This window comes from Copadichromis virginalis, linkage group LG7, assembly GCF_057382275.1.
Source record: "Copadichromis virginalis isolate Kocher_CV1m ecotype Utaka linkage group LG7, C_Virginalis_male_GT1.1, whole genome shotgun sequence".
Lineage (NCBI taxonomy): Eukaryota > Metazoa > Chordata > Actinopteri > Cichliformes > Cichlidae > Copadichromis > Copadichromis virginalis.
The window spans coordinates 40680520-40700811 of NC_140624.1; the positions used below are offsets into that span (position 1 = coordinate 40680520).

At 40.6% G+C, this 20292-nt stretch overlaps 1 protein-coding gene across 1 annotated transcript in view; it reads right to left on the reverse strand.

The window, feature by feature from the left end:
- Positions 1-20292, reverse strand: part of tnksa (tankyrase, TRF1-interacting ankyrin-related ADP-ribose polymerase a) — a 109524-nt gene that overhangs the window by 57325 nt on the left and 31907 nt on the right. The window contains exons 5-6 of the mRNA XM_085463368.1: positions 9425-9461; positions 6620-6695 (exon numbers count right to left, since the gene is read on the reverse strand). Coding sequence (XP_085319494.1) covers positions 6620-6695; positions 9425-9461 — 113 coding nt within the window. The remainder of the gene's footprint in view (positions 1-6619; positions 6696-9424; positions 9462-20292) is intronic.

Consider the following 20292-nt stretch of genomic DNA (forward strand, 5'->3'; position numbering starts at 1 on the left):
AGGATGCTTCCCGGGCACCTCCTAAGTGAGGAGTTCCAGACATGTCCGACAGGGAGGAGGCACCAGGGCAGACCCAGGACACGCTGGAGAGATTACATCTCTCAGTTGTGATCGGAATGTGTTTGTGTTAGTGTGTGTGTTAGTGTGTGTGTGTTAGTGTGTGTGTGTGTCCCGGAACGGGTGGAGGAGGTGGCTGGGGTGAGGGAGATCTGGGCATTTCTGCTTAACTTGCCCCTATTCAGCACATTAAGTGACGTGGCTGTTTGAAGATACTGAAACAAAGCTAATGTGTTTTTTCCCCTCCCTTGTAGTAATTACGTACCTTGTAGCTTAATCCTGCATCACATATAACAAAATTGTGCTCAAAGAACCGACACAGCTTCTTTTTTCCATGCCAGCTCTTCTTTATCCTCGCACCAGACTACTTCTCTTTCTAAAACTGCTAACTATCGGGAGCTCACACACTGAGGGAGATGAGCTGTTTGTTAATGTAGCTAAAGAGCATTACGGATACGCCAATTACCCGTAAGACAGCATTCTGTTTGTGATTGATTAAAGCTTTGACTCTGACCGTAGCCTGTCCACATACTTTTGGGCATAAGGTCTGTTTCTCTTTCTGTCTGTTTGCCTTCCCTCTGTGCGTCTCTTCTCATGTATGTTGTATACAAGCAGAGCTTTTTAATTCTCGAAGAGCCGTCTGCAAATAACATTTATGCTCCAGATCTTTGTTTGTTCGTGGGAGTGTGTGTGTACGCATGTGTGGTTGAAAAGGGAGAGACTGAGAGTCTGTGCCATATCTAATTAAATTGAAATGGAGAACAAGAGGCTGGAGAAGAGAGGAAGACCGAAAGAGACGGCAGTGACTCTTGTTTAATTTTAAAGAGGAGTACCATTATTATCAATCATTAGGACTCTTCCAGGCTCTGTGTAGTGCCCTTTCATTATCTGTGTGAGTGTGATGCTCCCCTCTTGTTTATGATGATAAATGTCAATATTTTATACGTTGAAATATTGCAGATTTTGTTATAAAAGTGCTGGTTAAGTTATGTACGTTTTGCATATCTGCATACTTCAATGAAAAAAATGTGTGTTGTTTTTTCAGAACTTGGGGCAAATGCCTGTGTATATTATAATAATCCTATTTCATGAGAATGGCCTGCATTAATATAGCTCACTGGCAGTGTTTCCAACCATCAGGATACCTTTATGCTACATGCCACGCTTGCTTTTTTACACACATTACATTAAGAATTTGCATCTGTATTATGTAATACCCATTATTTCATTTTCTGTAACTGAGTGTTTTTATTCTGACACTTTCCATCAGGCGACTGTGCTTTGGTTGCTTAAGTGAAAGGATGGGTGACAACTGCAAAAGTTTTTACTATCCCCCAGTTTCAACCAATATCTACAACCAGTAAGTAGAATTCAATCATTTCTGTTAGTCGTACCCCCCATTAAAATACCCTAAGACCATAGTGAGGATGAATCTGCACTGGAGTGCAAATGTATTCCACCTACCCTGCACGAGTGCTTTCAGCCCAGGCAATTAAAGAGCATTACAAATACAGATTAAGTAGAAGAGGTCATTTCAGTATCTGTCTGAACACAATTTTTATTCTCTGGATGAGGCTGCGTGTTTCTATACTCATGCTCCATTCAATTTCGGCGTCCCTCAATGATCCGTTGCAGTTGTCCCCTGCATATCCAAAGAATTTCAAATTATACGGTTTTCCCTCTGGGGTCTCACATCCCCAGCAGGCCACCTGCACAGATAATAGCTAGAGGATGCTCTCTCACAATTACGGATACGGGAGTGATATGATGAATACAAGCTGCAGCTGAGTATCATCAACAACACACCCAAGTACCCATAATTAGAGGAAAGAGCCTCCTCAAGGCTGTTGTAGCATTAATATGACAGTTACCAAAAGTATAGGGTGAAAGGATCTCTTTGGCTCCCTGGTTGTCCCAGCAGTTGCCATAGCAACCAATAATGTACTGCACGTTTTGCATCGGTGACCAATAAATTGCAGATATCTGTTTACTGAAAAAAATATATAACCAGATCACTAAGTTAAAACTCGAAATGTAAAAAAAAAAATGCTTTAAAAAAATAAAGGGAATGTACTGATTTTTCTGAATAGCGCTACACACTGAGCATGTTGATGCCTCAAGGGAGAAAAATAGTAACAGCAAGCTGCTATAACATTTCATTGTATGGTGCCATGTTGAGTCCCACTCATGTTTCAACTCTGTGCCTTCAGTCTGCTTATAATCCATCTTCAGTCCCTATCATCACTCATTTAGCACGCACTGCAAAGAAATTCAAACATATGCTGTGTAATCAGAGGACATAGTTGATCGATTTATGGACAATTCTCCATAAATCGATCATTTTGAGGGGAGAATGATCATTTCCTATTAGCCCTACTGTACTAAACTGAGTGCAATTCATATCGAGGACACTCTTATGATAAGGAGTGAATGGACCTAAATAGATTAAAGTAGACCTGTTTGGATTTTCCTCATTTTCTTTTATATATACGGTTACAATATTTGATGTACATGAACATGAGCAAAGTTTCAAATGAGTCTGGCTCTGTATACAGAGCATATCCCTACATATGCCTAATATGGTCATCTCAGGTAAACAGTGTGCACAACAGTAGCAACAACCTACTGCTCATTTTTTGTTTTTTTGAGGGTTGCCAACATAACTGACTTAATGGGAAAGACAGTAGAGACGATAAAATGAGCCCAGTACAAAGTAAAGAACGGTTATTTTGAACTCAAAATCTTGCTAAACTGCTCTTCTAGTGGTACTGGAGATAAAATAAAAACATAAGGCTCCCACTTGGTTGAGCAGGCAGCCCAGATACTGAAGGCTAAGGTCCTATAACATCGTATAAGCACCAACTACTACATTTCTGGTACTGTTACATCCTTAGATAAAAGCTAATAGTAAAAGAAAATAAAGGATTGAATTCAGTGTAAATTAATAAGAACATGGAGATTGCCACCTGGTTTACCTTGTTTTTGTTTTTGCAGCTATAGATCTAACTTATTTTAATACATTTTACTGTCATGTTTATGGAGATTACAGTAAGAAAACCAAAGAAACCAACAGATAACAGTATTATACTCCACTGCAGTACTTTACATTAAGAAGCTGTTGTTCTTGTTTAAAGGAAAATTGTAAAATAACAGTTAAAACCTTGGTAATCTAGCAGCCAGTACTTTACTGTTATTGAAAACCGTGGCTTGTCACAAGCTGAGCTTCTAACATAATCTGACATACAACAAGCACAAACTTTTGGGTTTAGGGTTTAGTTTAATATGAAAATCTAAACTCTCAGTCTCTTCTCCGCTGAGAAGAATAACAGTTCAGAGTAAAAAACCCAAGAGAGACTCGATAAGGGCTCAAGTGGGACCACAAAACTGTTTGGACACTTGCTGCTGAAAAGTGGAACTGTCTTACTCTGTTCTCAAGGAAAAAACAAGGTTTTATTTCTGTCAGGCTGGAAAACAGTAATGTGCAAGGCCAGAGGGAGTACTTCAACTAAAGCTACAAAAATACAAAACTAGAAGAGTAGTTTGCTTCTCCTTCCAGTTATTCATCCGAGGGACTAATCAGTCATAAGCCAGATGTGCTGCTGCAATGCAGCAGAGCTCAACCTTAGGCTCAGGGCTCCCTGCGGACGCATGCGGTGAGGCTGTAGTCACAAAAGTTTCTCCATTAAGTTAACAGGATATAATACAGCACTTTTCTCTGTAGGGCTGTGTACTTTTGGTGTTGTACCTGGCATTTCATTTAGCGTGGCTGGCATTCTTTCAAGTTCTAAGTTCTCACTTTATCCTCTGCAAGCTAATGAGATCAGAATTAACTTCAAACTGCAACCTTAGCTGACTGCTACAGTCTCATCTCACTTTTATTATTATTATTATTCAACTGTAGCATTATTCAACTAAGTAAAAGGTCTAATTATAATTAGGGTTTCCGAAAGTTTACTTTAGACCATTATGAATGTTATTGAAGTCCTAATTCACATCTATAGTTGTAAGAAAGGGAAAATGGAGTCCCAAAGAGGCTTGAAGAGTAAACAAATGAATTTGTCTAGTCACAATTGGTCGGCATGGTTTAACTCATTAGCCCTACTAGGAGTATATTGAAGCTCTTTTCCAAACTGAGTAGTTTCTGTAATAATGTCTTATCTTTATGGGGGAAAGAGTTAAAGCAGTTGACATCTATCAGCTCTGTTTTTCTTTGACTGGTGTTAAGCCATCATGTCCCAAGTCCAGAACATCCCTGATCTTCCTGTTAGTGTTCAAACATTGTCCCCAAAGAAAGATATAAGAGTTAAAATTGTTGCTACAGAGTGAGTTATACATGGGTTGCACTTGGTAATGGTCCTAATGTAAATATAGAACATTATTGGGCGATGGGAAACATCGGCGGCATCTTTTGTCCACTTCAAGTCTTTCTGACTTGTTGACAGTAACTCTGTTTCTTTTTTTTTTTTTTGCAAAAGTTTGCAAACTGGGTTTTTCCAACTGTTCTTGTTGAATGCTCTCATAACAAGAAGATTTTTAACTTCTACTTTTTTAATCCTTTTTTTGATCGAAAGTTGCTATTTTTGTTTTATGGGAGGAGATATTGAGCCAGCCCACACACCAGATTCTGACACAAAAACTACAGCAGGTTCTGACTAAGCCACGCAACTTTTATTCGTCGTTATTGCATCCATATTGCTATTTTTGTTTTAGTGTAATCATTACAATAACATTTAAAAGACTGAATGTGCAATCAACTCTCTACAACATTAGCTTCCAAAATTCAATACATTTTTATGACCCGTCAAGTGAGACATTTTAAAGGCTTAAACTTTAGATGATTGATAGCATTTTAGACTCAATTTTAGGACCCTAAGGAACTCTGCAATATACCCTCCATATGACCATTATGGGAAAAGTTGTAAACTGTGCTTCCAATTCACTAAGCAGCTTTCAGTATGTTGAGATTTGCATCTGACAGTACTGGAAATGAGCCCACACTTGGGTGCCTCCTAATTAACCGGGCTTTCCTTTACTCTCCCTTGGACATGTTCGGAGAACTGTTCCAAGATGACCATTAATTTAAATCAAAGCTAATTTCACAAATTTAATTTAATGTCTCTAAAATGTCTTTAAAAGGAGGGACTCTATTCATCCCTTCACATGACTTGCATTTTAGACTCAAGCTACTGTACCTACAGTGTCTTACAAACTGGGCATCTCATCAAGGGCTTGAACTCCACATGACAACGGACAGATTTGCTTGTTGCCTCTGCCAACAAGGTTATATGACTGGTTCAGTTTGTCTGTTTGTTAGAATGATTACTGAAGGTTACAAAGAGACCGGAGTGAAAATCTTACCAGAGATGGTGCCTTGGCCAAACAAGTGATTTTTCGAGTCGATCTGGATGTAGATGTGGATTCAGGAATTTTTGAAGACGATTTTTATAATCCAAAACTGAGCATTATACAGAAACTACAAGAAAACAACTTGACCAAGGTTGTGTGTTGCTTAAGCATGAAGGTTGTGAAGAGATTGCAAAGCTCTGCCAAGGCTGAACAATCTTAGTCACCTTATATTTCTGAGTGAAGAGTACTCAAAAGTTCTGCCAAGGTTTGACCACTTATAGATATTTTATGTGAAAGATTTCTGTCTGGGCATCTCTCACTGGTTTCAAGTTCTCACAAATTTCTCCACAGCCAGTCAGAATTATCAATGTTATTATCAAAAAGGCTGCTCAGAGGTCGTTCAAGCATGTTGCTAGCCATTCTGTCAATCACACTACATCTTTACAGGCCTTATGGAGCAGATAAGCTGGGTTTTTAAGCCTATAACTCTTAATAAATCATACCTGCAACTTTAGCTTTACTATTTTATCTTTTATATAAATACCTTCGTGTTAAAGGTTACCCTTAACTGTGTGTCCTTCAAAGCCTCGGCTCATTTTGCACAAAATAATTTGCTTTGAATGAGGAATAGGATGGGAACTGTGTCATTTTCATTACTATCAATGAACACACCTGAATCCATTCTTCACTCTTCTTACTATTCAAAGCTAATCCATGTACATGCAACTGCAGTAGTGCAGACATTCAAATACAAGTATGCTATTGGGGGGGTAACTTCACAATTTGCATATACTTCAATCAGCTGTAAAAGAAGGAAAAAAAACAAAAACTGTACCTTTGTTTCAGAGACCGTATCCCTGAGTGTGACAGTACCGTGCGTCCTGCCATCCTCTGCTATTGTTCAGCACGGGTACTAATTTATTCACGGAAGGTTTTGTGTCTTCATCTATTCATTTTATTGACTGACAGCCGAGAAAGGCTAAGCCTGCTGGTGAGTGCTAGGATTATTTCATAAAGCCAAGGCCCACAGCAGCCAATACCAGCATTTGTTTAACTTTTCTGGGCGAAATAATAAAATAAAACCACCAGTTGGTTGGTTTTGTACCCCTAAAACCCCTCCGAGTTGCTCAGTCACTCAGGAAATGAGTGATGAGCTTATTATTGCTCGACTCTGTGTGGGTGGATACGCTTTTGTGCATACACGCTTTACTCTTACCTTGCGGCCGTCGCTCGCATGGCAGTTGACGTTGAGCGGCGTAAGCAAGGCCATTAGCTTCTCCTCGTTTCCACTCCTGCAAATGCACACACACATACATAAACACACAAACGTTAGACAGAAAACAATCACTGCCACCACCGAGGATTAGCACCGTTGCTCTGCAGCAGTATGGAGGAGAGAAAATGAGGGAAAATTAGATAAGAAGCTTGAGATTGAGGCAAAAAGCCTGAGAAATTTGATCTGCAAAAACGTACTGGCAGAGGAAATGTTTGGAGGATGGACCGATGCTGGATGGACTAGTGTTTTCCTGCACAATTGAGTGCAATATGCCATGAAAATCAATTAGAGATGCCTCTTTGGCCACCTAGCTAAAGAGGAATTAAGATTTTGTCTGTACTGCTGATCTGTGTTTCCTGGTTCTTGGACTGACTGGCCTGACATTGGATGACCACCAGGAAGTGATGCCAAGGCAACAGATAACATCTAAACCATCCACCCCGACAGCCATAAAATAAGAAGCTGTCAGTTGGTTTAAAAAAAGGATTACTGTCCCATTCTTCCATGTTCCTCTTTAATTCTTTTATCCCTTCTTTGATTGGACCTCTCCTTCCTTCTCTTTGTGTCTATATTTTTCATACTCTATTTAAAAAAAAAAACCAAACAAAAAAAAAAAACAACATTCACATCCAGTCCTTCTCCCAGAGTGAAGTTTCCATGTTTCCTCACTCTCGTAGCTGCTTTTCACCCCATTCCAACCACCATTACCTCCCATCTCTTAGTTCTCCCCTCCTCATAGTTATCTCCTCTATTTTCCTCCTGCTCTCTTCTTCTGCAATTTTTCCTGTCCACCTCTAGTTCCAGTATGCAGTGGCTTCCCCTTTTTCCTTCTATTTCTTTTCCAAGGACTGTTAGCAAATACAAGAGAGACTTCCTTTTTGATGCATGATGTGTTGGATATTTGTTTACACTGTGGCCATGAATATTATCTGAAATTAGTCAAAAATTGAAGGAATATCTCACTATTTTCTGAAATATGTTACGCTGCTTTCTTGCCACTATCAGGAAGTTACACCGAGCAGCTGACTGCAAAAATAAAAAAAGAATAAGCCAATACATTTCTCAAACCATTTAAGTTGATTAATGGACCAGCTTCAGGCTATGTCTCTTAATGTTTTCAGAAATGCAGTTCTTTTACACTCACAGCCCTGACTAAAGCAACAGCCCACCTGCAACTTACATCCAACTTTCATCCTGTTAAAAAGGTTCCAATGCACTTAATCTGTATGTTTAAAGCACGTAAGCTCCACCATTAAAACCTTATAGTAGTACAGTTGTTGCCTATTAGCTACAAGAAGCTAGCAGGGTTACAAACAGTTTATCGTTGTGGTTGTTTTTGCAATATGGTGTGTGCCAAAGTAACATCACAGTTGCTGGTTGTTTTGGCAACTAGTACACCTCCTGATTTTTCTAACGTGGCATGCTACATGTAATGCAGCTGATCGGTGGGTATGATTGAGCTATTGATCAGTGAAAATAAGATTTTGGCACAACTGCTGAAAAGGAGAATTTCCTGTTTTGCCTGTAGTGCCAACGAGGTGAGGAGTGACACTTATTGTTTCCCTCCAAGTAGCATCACCATCATCATCAGATACCATTTTACAGATCACCACAGAGTTTCTTGTCAGCTGACTGACGGCCTTAAAGGGACAGATTTGCCTCACTGGGCAGACATCTTTCTGCATCAGCTGCCTTGTCTAATATTTGCTGTCACATACATTAAGAATATATTGAGCCACTGCACTCCTCAAGAAAGCTATCCGGCCCATAAATGAAAAGGTTAAAAACAAAAGAAGAGAAATTTTAAAAAAAAATTTTCTTTTGCTCGCACACGCGCACACACGCGCGCGCGCACATACACACACACACCAAGAAAAAATAAAAACATTCTGGAAAATTACGTGTGTGATAAGCCAGTCAGTGGCTCAGCTGTGAGAGCGCCACAGTGGGATCACAGTTCACACTTAAACAGCCTACTGACCCCATAATACAGTGGTAATGCTATACTGGGCCAGCTGCTGCCTTACGATTGTGTGTGTGTGTGTGTGTGTGTGTGTGTGTGCATCTGTGCATGGCTGGAAGAGCGGGAGACAGGAGGGGGTCTACTGGAGCGATCAGCCACCCACACGCAATCCTAAATGAAAGCTTTTCCACTTCCACATGCCCAGAGATGGAAACAGGCAGACACACACAAGTGCACACACACACACTCACAGCCCACATGCACTGCCTGCAACCATAACATGCCTCCAAAATGCACAAGTGTCACTGGCTCAAAAGTACTGAGCTTTCTATATCTGAAAAACCTGTCTAGTGTGGGAGCTGAGTGTGTGTGCAAAAAAAAAAAAAGAGGCTCAAGTGATAAACGGTTTGACAAATAGGAAGCAAAGAAAAGAAAAAAAATCAGGAGGCAAGTAAACAGAAGAGAAGAGAAGAGCATGAGTGACAGGAACATGCAGGAAATCAGAAATAAGAGAACTCTGATGGGAAACAACAAACGAGTGTGGAGGATGAAAAAACAACAACAACAACAGAGAAATAAAATAAAGGGTATCAGACGTGGAGGGCGAAAGGAGATACATGAAGAGTAGAAATGGGTACGGGAAACCACAGCAGCGAGTCAAGCTGAGAAGAAAGTAAGCAGGGGAACAAGAGATGAGAGGGAGGCTTAAAGAGGCAAGAAAGCAGGAGAGGGAGCATGACAAAAATGAAAACAAAGAAGAGCATGCAGACTCTGGTACTCACCTTGCCGCCTCCAGCAGCTCATCCTTCTTGTATTCACCTAGATGGTTACAGAAGATCATGGTGTCAGACAACTGGCCAGTAACACACATCAACCACACACAGACACACATGATCAAGCGCAGAGAGGAGCCATGTAAAAACTCGCACATTGACTATTGGGGGAAGACACCATCTTTCTTTCTATCCCTCTCCACCCCCCACACCCCCTTCTCCACCTCCTCCTCTTTCTCTCCTCTCTGCTATTCTCACTCAGCGCGCACCCCTCTGGCTCCGGTTGCCGTGACGATGTGTTGCCGGCAGCGACCACAGCACGTTCATTGTTTGGGCGACGAGCGGAGGACCGACACACGCTCTGCCTCTATCCGCCCGTGCGTCTCTCCATCCTTCTCTCCTTCGCCGCGTTTGTCTCCGGTGTCTCGGCCGCTGCTCATATTGCTAACGAGCGTCCCACGTTCTCCATCATTCCTGTTCCTCTCTCAGTCACCCTCTCTCTCCTCTTTTCCTATCTCTGTCTTCCTGCCTCCCCCTGAAATAAACAAACCCCTCCCCCTGCTTCCTCACCCTCTTGCGCTCCCTCTCGCATAGCCCTGCCTCCCTCATACACTATAGTCAAAACACTCACAACTTCCTCTATGTGTCTTTTCTGCCACTGAAACAGATGTTCTTGGGTGGGGGAGGAACACATCTGTAATACTCCTGGACTGACTTCCATATTTATTTATGCCTGTTTGGCATTACTGGCCCTACTTCAGGGTTTGTGGTTATAGATAACTGGGGACTAAAAATAAAATCACCAATTTTACAGTAATATTAAAATAAAATCATGGATAATAAAACCCCCTCTATAAAATCTTACCTACACATGAGTAAATACAAAAAACAATTTTATTCTTTCTTTTTTTAGCACAACAATGGGGAACGTCGATGGTATACCTGCTGCAGGTGTATGCCTTTTTGTCAGACTTTTTGTGCACCCATTTACTCCGTTGCTGTTTGTTTGTTTGTTTTTTTAAATGGCGGTTTTGAAGGAGTAAAGGAGTCAATCTCATGACTCATTGAGTGACTGGCCAAGTGATGGCATGCAGTCTGTAGACATCACATTTTTGTACTTACTCAGGTCACTTGGAAGCCCTAGCAAAGCAAGAACTAAAAAAAAAAACAAAAAAAACACCTGGTACCAGGTACTACCTGCTAATGAAAACACCCACAAGAACCAAATTGAGTTGAGTCGAGCTGAACTTATGGGGACCATGCAGGAGCGCTGACCAAGCATGGGAAGCACGGGCTTGGTCAGCGCTCCTGCATGGTTTCGGCTCATCTTCGGTTAACCCCCATCAACATATTCCATGAGGTCAGCCCAGCTAATTGAAGCCAGGGGCCTAGACTTAGAGAGGAGAGGGTAGTGCGTGCGACAGTTGTCCGTCCCAGCACTTGTTCCACAAACTTCACCTGTCTTTCCAGGGTCAAGCGACAGAGCTGGCGACAAAACACACAGGCTTAGCTCCTAGCGTGAGCAATCCCCAGGCAGACATGCAATGCATTGCGCTGATCGCTGTAGTGCAAAGGAGCTAATTAGCAACAGCTATCTAGCCCAGCAGAGCAGAAGTATTCGTAGTGAGGTAAAAATCATAAGAACTGAGGGATGACTGTGATGACCAAGGTACATATGTGCAGGTGGGGCCCTGTGCATGTCATCACAGGTCATCTGCCTGAAGGTGTGAATAGAGGGGGCATCATATCCCATACTTATGTGTCGTAAAGAGTGAATCGACTGAAAGGGAACAGGAAACTGAAGCTAAAACCAAAATAGGCTCAAAAAAATTAGGATATTAACATATTAAGCACATACTCTGACAGAGAATGCTTAAGTTACTGTATCATGAGATAAAGTATGCAGCTTGAAAGTTTTTGGGTTCATTTTTTTTTTCCACTGGCTTGGTTTGGTCTGTTGCTGCAGCATGTTAAAAGGAGTCCACTTTTAATCTTTATTCTATAAAAAGCTTTGGTAGATAAAACGCAGAAGCTTATTAGCAGTTCAGTTTCGTTAGTAAAATGTGGTAAAAAAGAGAAAATGAACATGTTCCACTTGGTTAACTCTAAATATTGGAGAAAGACAGGATTGTAAACAAGATCATCTATAGAAAATTGACATTGCTAAGTAGAGCCTGCCCAGTAAAACACCAAAGTCTTTGTGACTTCTAATGAAAAGTGACATGGGAACTTATTCAAACATGAGACGATATTCACACGAATGTACCCAACAAAGTTCCTCTCTGAGTGAGACTACAGAGAAAGGAAAAGTGTATAAAATTTAAATGGGAAATGAATAAATAATCAAAAGAAGATGGAGAGGTAACTGTGATAGAGATAACCGGAAAAAGGATGAGGAGGATTTGCTGTGTGTACATGGAGCAGACGGAGGGGTGGGGTATAGGCCGAGGAGCAAAGAAGAAAGGTTACAGAGAAGGGAAAAGAGGGAGGAGGGAGGAACAAAGGATTTGCAGATGAAAGAGAGAAGGGATGATTAGGGATCTGGAAACTGACATGTATGGATTTGACACAGTATAATTGGTGTTAGGGGGGCTAAGGCAGAACAGTGAGAGGAAGAAGAAGCGGGTGGTGGGGGAGGCAGAGAGGGGCACAGACAGGAAGGACAATAGAAAAATTCGAATACAAAGAGAAAGGAGACACATGTAGAGAGAGATCGGGAAACCAAATTAGAAGATGTAGTACAGAACCAATTTATGTTCGGAGACAGATTCATTCTTCCATTACACACCTGACAGTCACAATCCCTGAACCCAGGTGCATAATGTTGTTCTAATCATCATTTTTATTACTATTATTTACATTATTGAACTTTTAGTTTAACCTCCTGAGACCCGAACTCTTTCATGGCATTCATGTTTAATTTCTCTTTGATATTTCGACATATTGGGACCTGATGAATGTAAAAACAAAGAATTACCAGATTTTTTTTTTTTTTTTTACCCGATTTCTGTTTCTAAGAAAAATGAGATCCACATATGAAGATATTTGTTTAAAATTTCGATAGAAGAGTGGCAGTATAATGTCCTCGTAAGTGGATGTCAGGCCCTTGTAGAGCAAAATTTTGTATTTTGGTCTGGACAACCTAAAATGTGATGTCCACATATGTGGACGGCAGGTCCTAGGAGGTTAAAGTTGATTAGTGATAAACATCACACACAACTTTTGTATTTTTTTTCTTATTAGACTCCATTAACGGATAGAGTTTTTTCGGTAGGGGACTTGTCTTCTACACATTTGCCGATCTCCTTCACATTCAATCGTCATCTTTCTTGCAGATTAAGGTGAAGTACACTGTCCCGAACAAAAGCAAAAGTACCTGGGGTGATCGAACCTTTCAGACTGTGTTATATGACCTTTGAATTTCTCTGTCTGCTTCCCTCAGATCTGCCCATGTGGATTTTCTTAAAAGTCAGCTTAACTTTTAATTTTGGGCAATGGGTGTACCAGATTTGATTTGATTTTTTAACATTTGTAATTCTTCATTACTGCTATATTTTCATGGTCAAGATGACCTGCTGAAGTTCAAACCAGGGATCACAATGAGCAAGAAAGACTGACGTGGCATGCTGGTACTAATACTAGGATATACCAGGATTTTCCTGCATCGACCTGAATGGAAGGCAAAGGTAACTCAAATAACAACTTGTTACAATCAAGTTATGAAGACCACAACCACTACATCTTACAGCAGCTGAAGATCACATCATGTGCCACTGCTGTTGGCTAAAACAGGAAACTGACATTACAAGTTACACAGCTTCACCAAAACTAAACTGCAGCAATGCATGGCTGGGTCAGAATTTGGTGTAAACGCAAAAGCTTGGATCAGTCCTGCATTATAGCAGTTCACGCTGCTACTGGTCTCCTGATGCCTGCTTAAATTATCTCAGATTGGTTGAACATGACAATGATTCAAATGGCCTCCACAGTCACAAGATCTATGTGGTGAAACAGATCGTCTTCCATATGAAATCTGCAGAAGCTGTGTGACACCACCGTCTCTGAGAAATGTTTCCAGCAGCTTGTTGAAACTAGGCCAAGAAGAATTTAGGCATTTCTGGAGGCAAAAACACTAGCAAGGTGGACCTAATAAAGTGGCAGATGAGTGTATATCCTGTTGTTATTGCAGTTCTCATCCAATAAATTCTCCCCTGCTTTGATATTCCAGTGTTCTCGCTTTTCTAGCTGTTAATTTTGTATTGTTTCCATCCATTACTCCATTATTTCATTGCCTTTGTAACACTTGTCTGTGAATACATAAATGCATTTTGCTTTTGCTTTTCTTTTGCTTGTCATATAAATTTGTCACATTTTAAACTTCTTTCAGAGTTCAAAGGGTTATGGCACTTTGAACTTTACTGAGTTAAAATCAAGCTTTTAAGCCTCAAGGCTTTTTGATATTCATGAGTGGGTGTCAGTGGATGAGGTCACCAGTGACATTAACCTCTCTGTGTTGCAGTGGGTTTTTTTAAGCAAATAATAATAATTTAAAAAAAATCTTAACTGATTCAACTCCCACTATTTTCACCTCTGAGGCTTGCATTTTGCATTAAAACGCTCGGCTCTTTTCACTTAAAAGTCTCAAATAAAAACAACATTTGGAGTTATGACTAGTGGCAGGAAGGGAGTGACTCAGCCTCCTAATTCAATTTAAGCCAAACTGACACCTGAATGCAAACATATTCAGTGTTGTTATGTTTAGCTGAGCGTGCTGTCATACACAGTGCAGAAATAAAGCAGCTGAAATGCAGACAAAATGAGATATACTTCCTCGTTCAACCACAGGATGATTCAAGGATGCTTTGAAAGCTATAGTGATTTAAACTAACTGCGGCTCAGCAGTTTTAATTAGCATCTCTCACACACAGATATCAAGTAAGGACAACAAAAGGTTAGCTGTTAGTTCTGCTCCCTTTTTGCTTCTAGGCTTCAGGCACCACTTCAAAACATGACTAATGACACATACTCCTTTTTGATAGTGGTCAGCTTTCATATCATTCTTCCATGGAAAGAAGTGGGCAAGAAAGTCCACCTATTTTAAACTTGGAGGTCCTCGGGAAGTTTCGTGGTTTTAAAATCATTTAAAATAAAATTACATTTTTAAAAAATTATAGAATAAGAAAGCCATGTTTTGCAGTACTTTGTGGTCAGCATGTGAATTTAAGACAATTTGGGAGAGTGACAAATGGTAAGTCCTTTGAACAAGAGGTCAGACTTCCTTTAGCTGTTTCCTTCCACTGAAGCAGCATTCAGATGGCACTCAAGTGGAATTTATTCAGATTTCAGAAGCTTGTTCAAGTAAAATGTGGAAAATAGCTTAATTTTAGCACTGTGATAGATAATGGAAAAGAAAACAAACAATTAAAGGGTATTGAGGGCTTTTCTCAGCATTAAACTGTTGCTGGACTGAATATTTTTATAGGGGACAGTGTGTGGCACTTTAAAACGCTTTGGATACAATCTGTACACAAAGCGGGATCTGGCAGAACAAAAGTCAGTGCACCAGAAAATCAATAATTCAAGCTTTGTCCAACGACAGACAGTAAAGCAAATTCATTACAGATAAGGACTCTGCTGAATAAAGAGCACAACCTGAAAAACACCTGTCCATTAATGCTGCCTGGTAGTGGTCTCAGAGGGACCACTTCACAGGAGTGGTAAACAAGGTCAGATACTTGAGGTATTTTAAGTTCTGCCACAGCTAATAAAAGGAAAGATATCCTAGACATTAAAATTTGATGTTAATGAAGTTCATATAAGACCAGAAAAGTATATTACAGTGGCTCAAAACACTCAATCAAATCACTCATCAATAAAACACAAATTTTACTACAAGCAAAGCTACTGGAATGCTTCTCTAATCAATTATAAAGATGCAAACATGTTGAGCGATTGAACATCCCCTTTCTGCGAGGGTAAAATAACATGACTGAGAGGAGAGAAAAAACAAAGAGCAGCATAGGACGTGAACAGATGGCTGCTTTTAAAATGGATCACGTCAGACCACGACTGCTCACTCATGGTAAGTGATAGTGAGTCAGTGGGACAGCAAAATACTTAAAATGTCACATATTAATAGGAGAGTAGTCTTTCAGATTACAGCGTGGTGTTTGGATGCTTCGACGTATTTTCCAGTAATAACAGACAGGCAACTATGTGATATAAGAGGAGGATGTGCTTTAGTATGTATGAAAACATCTGAGAGAGCGAGAGAGAGAGAGAGAGAGAGAGAGAGCGAGAGCGAGAGCGCGAGTGTGTGTGTGTGTGTGTGTGTGTGTGTGTGGGGTGGGGGGACAATCCTGCTGACTCCAAACAGAAGAGACAAGGACATGTTAAAGCTCAGGACAGGCTAGCTGCCTCCTGAATGATGATATTATGTGTGTGTGTGTGTGTGTGCCAGACAGTGCCTTAGCAGAGTGCAGTAGACACCAGCGATCACCATTTGAATTCCAATTGTTGTGTGCTTGAAAGCAGGCTCTCTTTTTTTGCATATGTGCATTTGTGTGAATGTCTGTATATGCACGTACGTGTGTGTGTGTGTGTGTGTGTGTGTGTGTGTGTGTGTGTGTGTGTGTGTGTGTGTGTGTGTGTGTGTCCAGGGTCATACAAGTCAATGTCAAACAGTCACAATACTATATATAATGCATATATATATATATATATATCTTGCCCATCTAGCAAAGACCCTGTATGCTAGGTGTGTATGTGTAAAGTAAAAGGCTGTATGAGCACAGACTATGCTGACTGGACCATGAGTCGCTTCAGCGCCCAGCTGTCTGCTTGTGTGTGTCAGTGTGCTCAAATCAAATATCATTTACTGTAGAAGCATTTATCTGCTGCCCCACAACAACACAGGATTGAGTGAGGAGCCGAGCGATCCACTTATATCCTCGGCAAGGTCGCACTTGCTGAGGTTGTAAGTGGATCTGTGTACGCTGAGACCAATCACAAAACAAAAAGAATGAACGGAAATTTATAAGAGTGGCTTTTTTGCCACTTCGCTGGCTGCCTCGGCTTTCTTCATACACACTCGCCTCTTACACTGTGTGATTAATCGCTTCGCGTGGTGCACCAAAGAGAGCTGCTCTGGATTAATTGTGTTTTTTGGCCGCCAACTTCGCCATCTTTTATTTCGCTGAGTTTTGTAAAAGTAAAAATCTCGATGTATTAGCCGGTGTACACCTCTATAAACCCGGGCGTAATTCATCTTGACAGAAAATCGCCATGCGTATGCCTGTGACCTTGAGTGGGCAACGCCAGATCATCTTATATAAACTGTGCTTTTAACTGAGGTTATTCTGGGATTATTGCAATCACTCTGGTGAACAAAGGTGTGTTCATTTTGGTTTTCACATAACTGTTCCTACAACAGCAGGAAATGTTCTGTAGCAGTTTTAAAAACCCACCGATCAGCCACTGAATGAGAGTCCTGGCATTCTCAACTGTTATGTCTGGCAACAAACATCATTGTTAAACAACTAGGGAGACCTCCCAGCAGTCTTTTGTTCATGCCACAGCAGGTCAGAGCTATTGTGTAAGTACAAGGGGGACAGACAAAAGTAGGACATTATTTGTGGTTTTAATGTTGTGGGTGATCCGTGTGTGTTTATATTTATTTGGTTAGGTATGTTTTATGATACATAGATAGTAACACGTTAGAAAGAAGACAAAGAAAGCAGCAGACTAAAAATAATCACAAGTATTAGCAAGTGTGTGCTGCATCGGTTCCATTTGTTCCACAAGTGGTCAATTAAACATTAATGATAGGTCACACCACCCTGCATTGTCCTCATATATATAGAGAGTGTGGTTTGATGCATAACACGTACTCATGTGGCAACTATAACTGCAGAACTGCTCAAAAAATAAAACCATAGAAAAGAACGGCCTACAGAAGAGTCTACACAGGAAAAATGTACATCAAGTTTATCAAAGGACACTTCCATTCTTAAATCATTTATTAAATAATAACATGTCCTTAATCAGCAAGTTCCTTGTGACTAGATAGTGAGCTATATATTCAGCTACCTCTCTAGAGAGCTGCCTTTTTTCTGCCCTATAATCTTCTTTTTAAACATAACATACAAAAAGGTGGAAAGCATGTCAGTGGAGTATTGCTCAAGGACCCCTCCGCTGAATGACGATTATACACTTTTTCTAACTTATTTTCAGAGGCAGCAAAATTTGGATCGTATTGGTAAATATAAGCCTGTCTAAAAAAGCCGCAACACTTCAGCATGGACTCTCTCCACCTCCTTTTGAAAAGATATAAAAGAACAAGAACGAGGCCCAAGCATGGACTGTCCTCCTGCACAGGCACACAACTGTAAAAACAAAGTTTGCTTGGGACGAATGAATATAGATAGATTGGATCATAATGCAGATTCCGTGAATGAGGCACACAAACAAGAGTCGCGCAACAACCCAGAGGAAACGCAGCAGAATGCCGTCAGCTCATTCTTCTGCATCTGATCCTTATCAGTCTGACATCACACGCTGGCCCAGACTGCTCAGCACTGTTCATTACTAAAATATATTACTGCCATGTTTAACAGATGTAGTTGTAATTTTAATTAGTAATTTTTTTCTCCAGACAACCTTTCTACAAAATATTTCAACAGGTTCTTTCCTGAAGTTAACCCCCCCACATTTTTTTAATTAGCGTTCCTAAATTATTAAAAGAAATTACTTGTAAACTTGTGAAAAAATACAACTCCTGGAGGATAAAACAGGCTATAATCAGTTAAACTGCAAAGAGATATTGAGATCTTGTCTAAGTAGCAACACTTGTTTGATTTCACATATCCATGTAGGGCTTATGGGAAAGATTGATAATTCAAGGAGAAACAGATTGGTGTGAACACACTTTTCTTATTTTATTTTATTTTTTTAATTCATTAACCAAATTCTGTCAGTCTACTCTTGCTGAGTGGCCGACTGCATTCCACTAACTCACTCAGTGTTATGGAGCTGTGCAGCCATGTGGAAAACAAGGCAATTTCAGTGTAGGAAAATGGCCCAAATGGGGTGACTGAACCTTGAATGCGCATCTCTCCCTATCTCTCTCTCTCACACACACACACACACACACACACACACACACACACACACACACACACACACACACACACACACACACACACACTCTAAGGCATAAAAATACTGTTACTTTGCTTTTCCTCTTTTATGAGGTAATTTTATTGTTTTTGTTTTTTTTTAATCTTCTTAAGGTTTGAAGACAGCAAAAAGGAATCATGTTGTGCTCCTAAAGTGTGCAGACTTTCTGTCTGAGGGTAAATAAGGTCGAGGCACATCATTGGAATCAATGAGCATGCCACTGATAACGGGGGTAGGAAAGCAAGACACTTTGCCCTCATGCCACAGGAATTCTTTCTTTCTTTCTCACGTACACACTCAGAAGGTGCACACAGGTGCAAGCTTGGCTTTGCTCGTTTGTGCATTAGAAGGACAAAGCTTTCAGAGCAGCCACAGCAGTTCTTTGTCTTCATGGCCGTTAACGCAACACACACTTCTCCAGTCCCTCTGCATTCACTTAAGTCACATCAATTCATCTCTCTGTTCGTCTGTCACCCTCACCCGGAAAAGCATCTTCATCTTTTTCTTTTCTTCTCTCTTGTGCTTTACTCATATCTGTTTCCCCTTTCTACATTTATCCACTGCTTTTCTATCTACAATATATAGTGTGTTTTTCTCCCCTTCATTCACTGCCATTCTCTCCATCTCACAGCCCAACTCCTTTGCTTTCTCATCATTTTCCGCCAGCCCTGGTGAGAGCGCTTTGGATAATTTTCTGCTATGTTAGTGCTGCCTATCCACCGTGGACCATTCCTCGGTTTCTTTTTAACTTTATTTACAACAGAGTATAAATGTTTGCTGACAGCACACCCTCAGCTCACAGCAAGACACGTACACAGCTTCTGTTGAAATACACAATGCATTTTCTTCCGCAGTCACACAGTAACAGCAGGAGTAGGGACGAATGCTTCCCCAAAGCTTCTGCTGAGCCCTGCAAGCAGGGCAGGATGGACACAAGCTCTAATTGATTCCAAGGGATAAAAACTGGTCTTGCAGCGAAACAAATTAGATTAGTACCAGTTCCAGCTCTGACACGACGACAGGGATACCGTGCAAAAATGACTCAAAGCCATTTTATTCTCGGTGGATTCGGTTTTTTTCTGTCCTTCTCATATATCCTGCATAGCCTTGCAGCCAATTTCTTTGTCAGTGGCAGGCTTTTACCGTGGCCTGTAACCCCTTCCCAGGGATGAAAAGCCACCTATGACAAGTTTTTTTTTTTCCTGACCAAAAGAAACTTCAAAATTATTTGATTCTCCATTTGTTCAATCCAAGAAGGCCTTGGAGTCTTTGCATTGTATCAGAACCAAGCCTTAGCCACACTGGCTTAAAGTATAATAATAATGTAGGAATATGTAGAGCTGGATGATATGGACCCGAAATCATATTTCTATACTTTCTGGCTGAATGGTCAAACACAAACTTAACTGCTGGTTTCTCACTAAGGGGCCAATGGACTCTTCAGGAAACTTTAGACAATTTTGCAGATTTCATTCAGATGTTGGATGATTTCACTGGGTTAAACGTTTTCACTCAGTTGGGGACATTTCAGTTTCTTTAAATTGCAATTTCATGAGACACAATACAATTGCAGTTGACAGCATTGGACATACTGTCAGGAGCTAAGAAACATGGTGATGTAAACAGTAGAAAGCCACGTCTCTTAAAAGTACATGGCAGCACAACTTAGGTTTAAAAAGTTATATCTGCGCAAACAACCA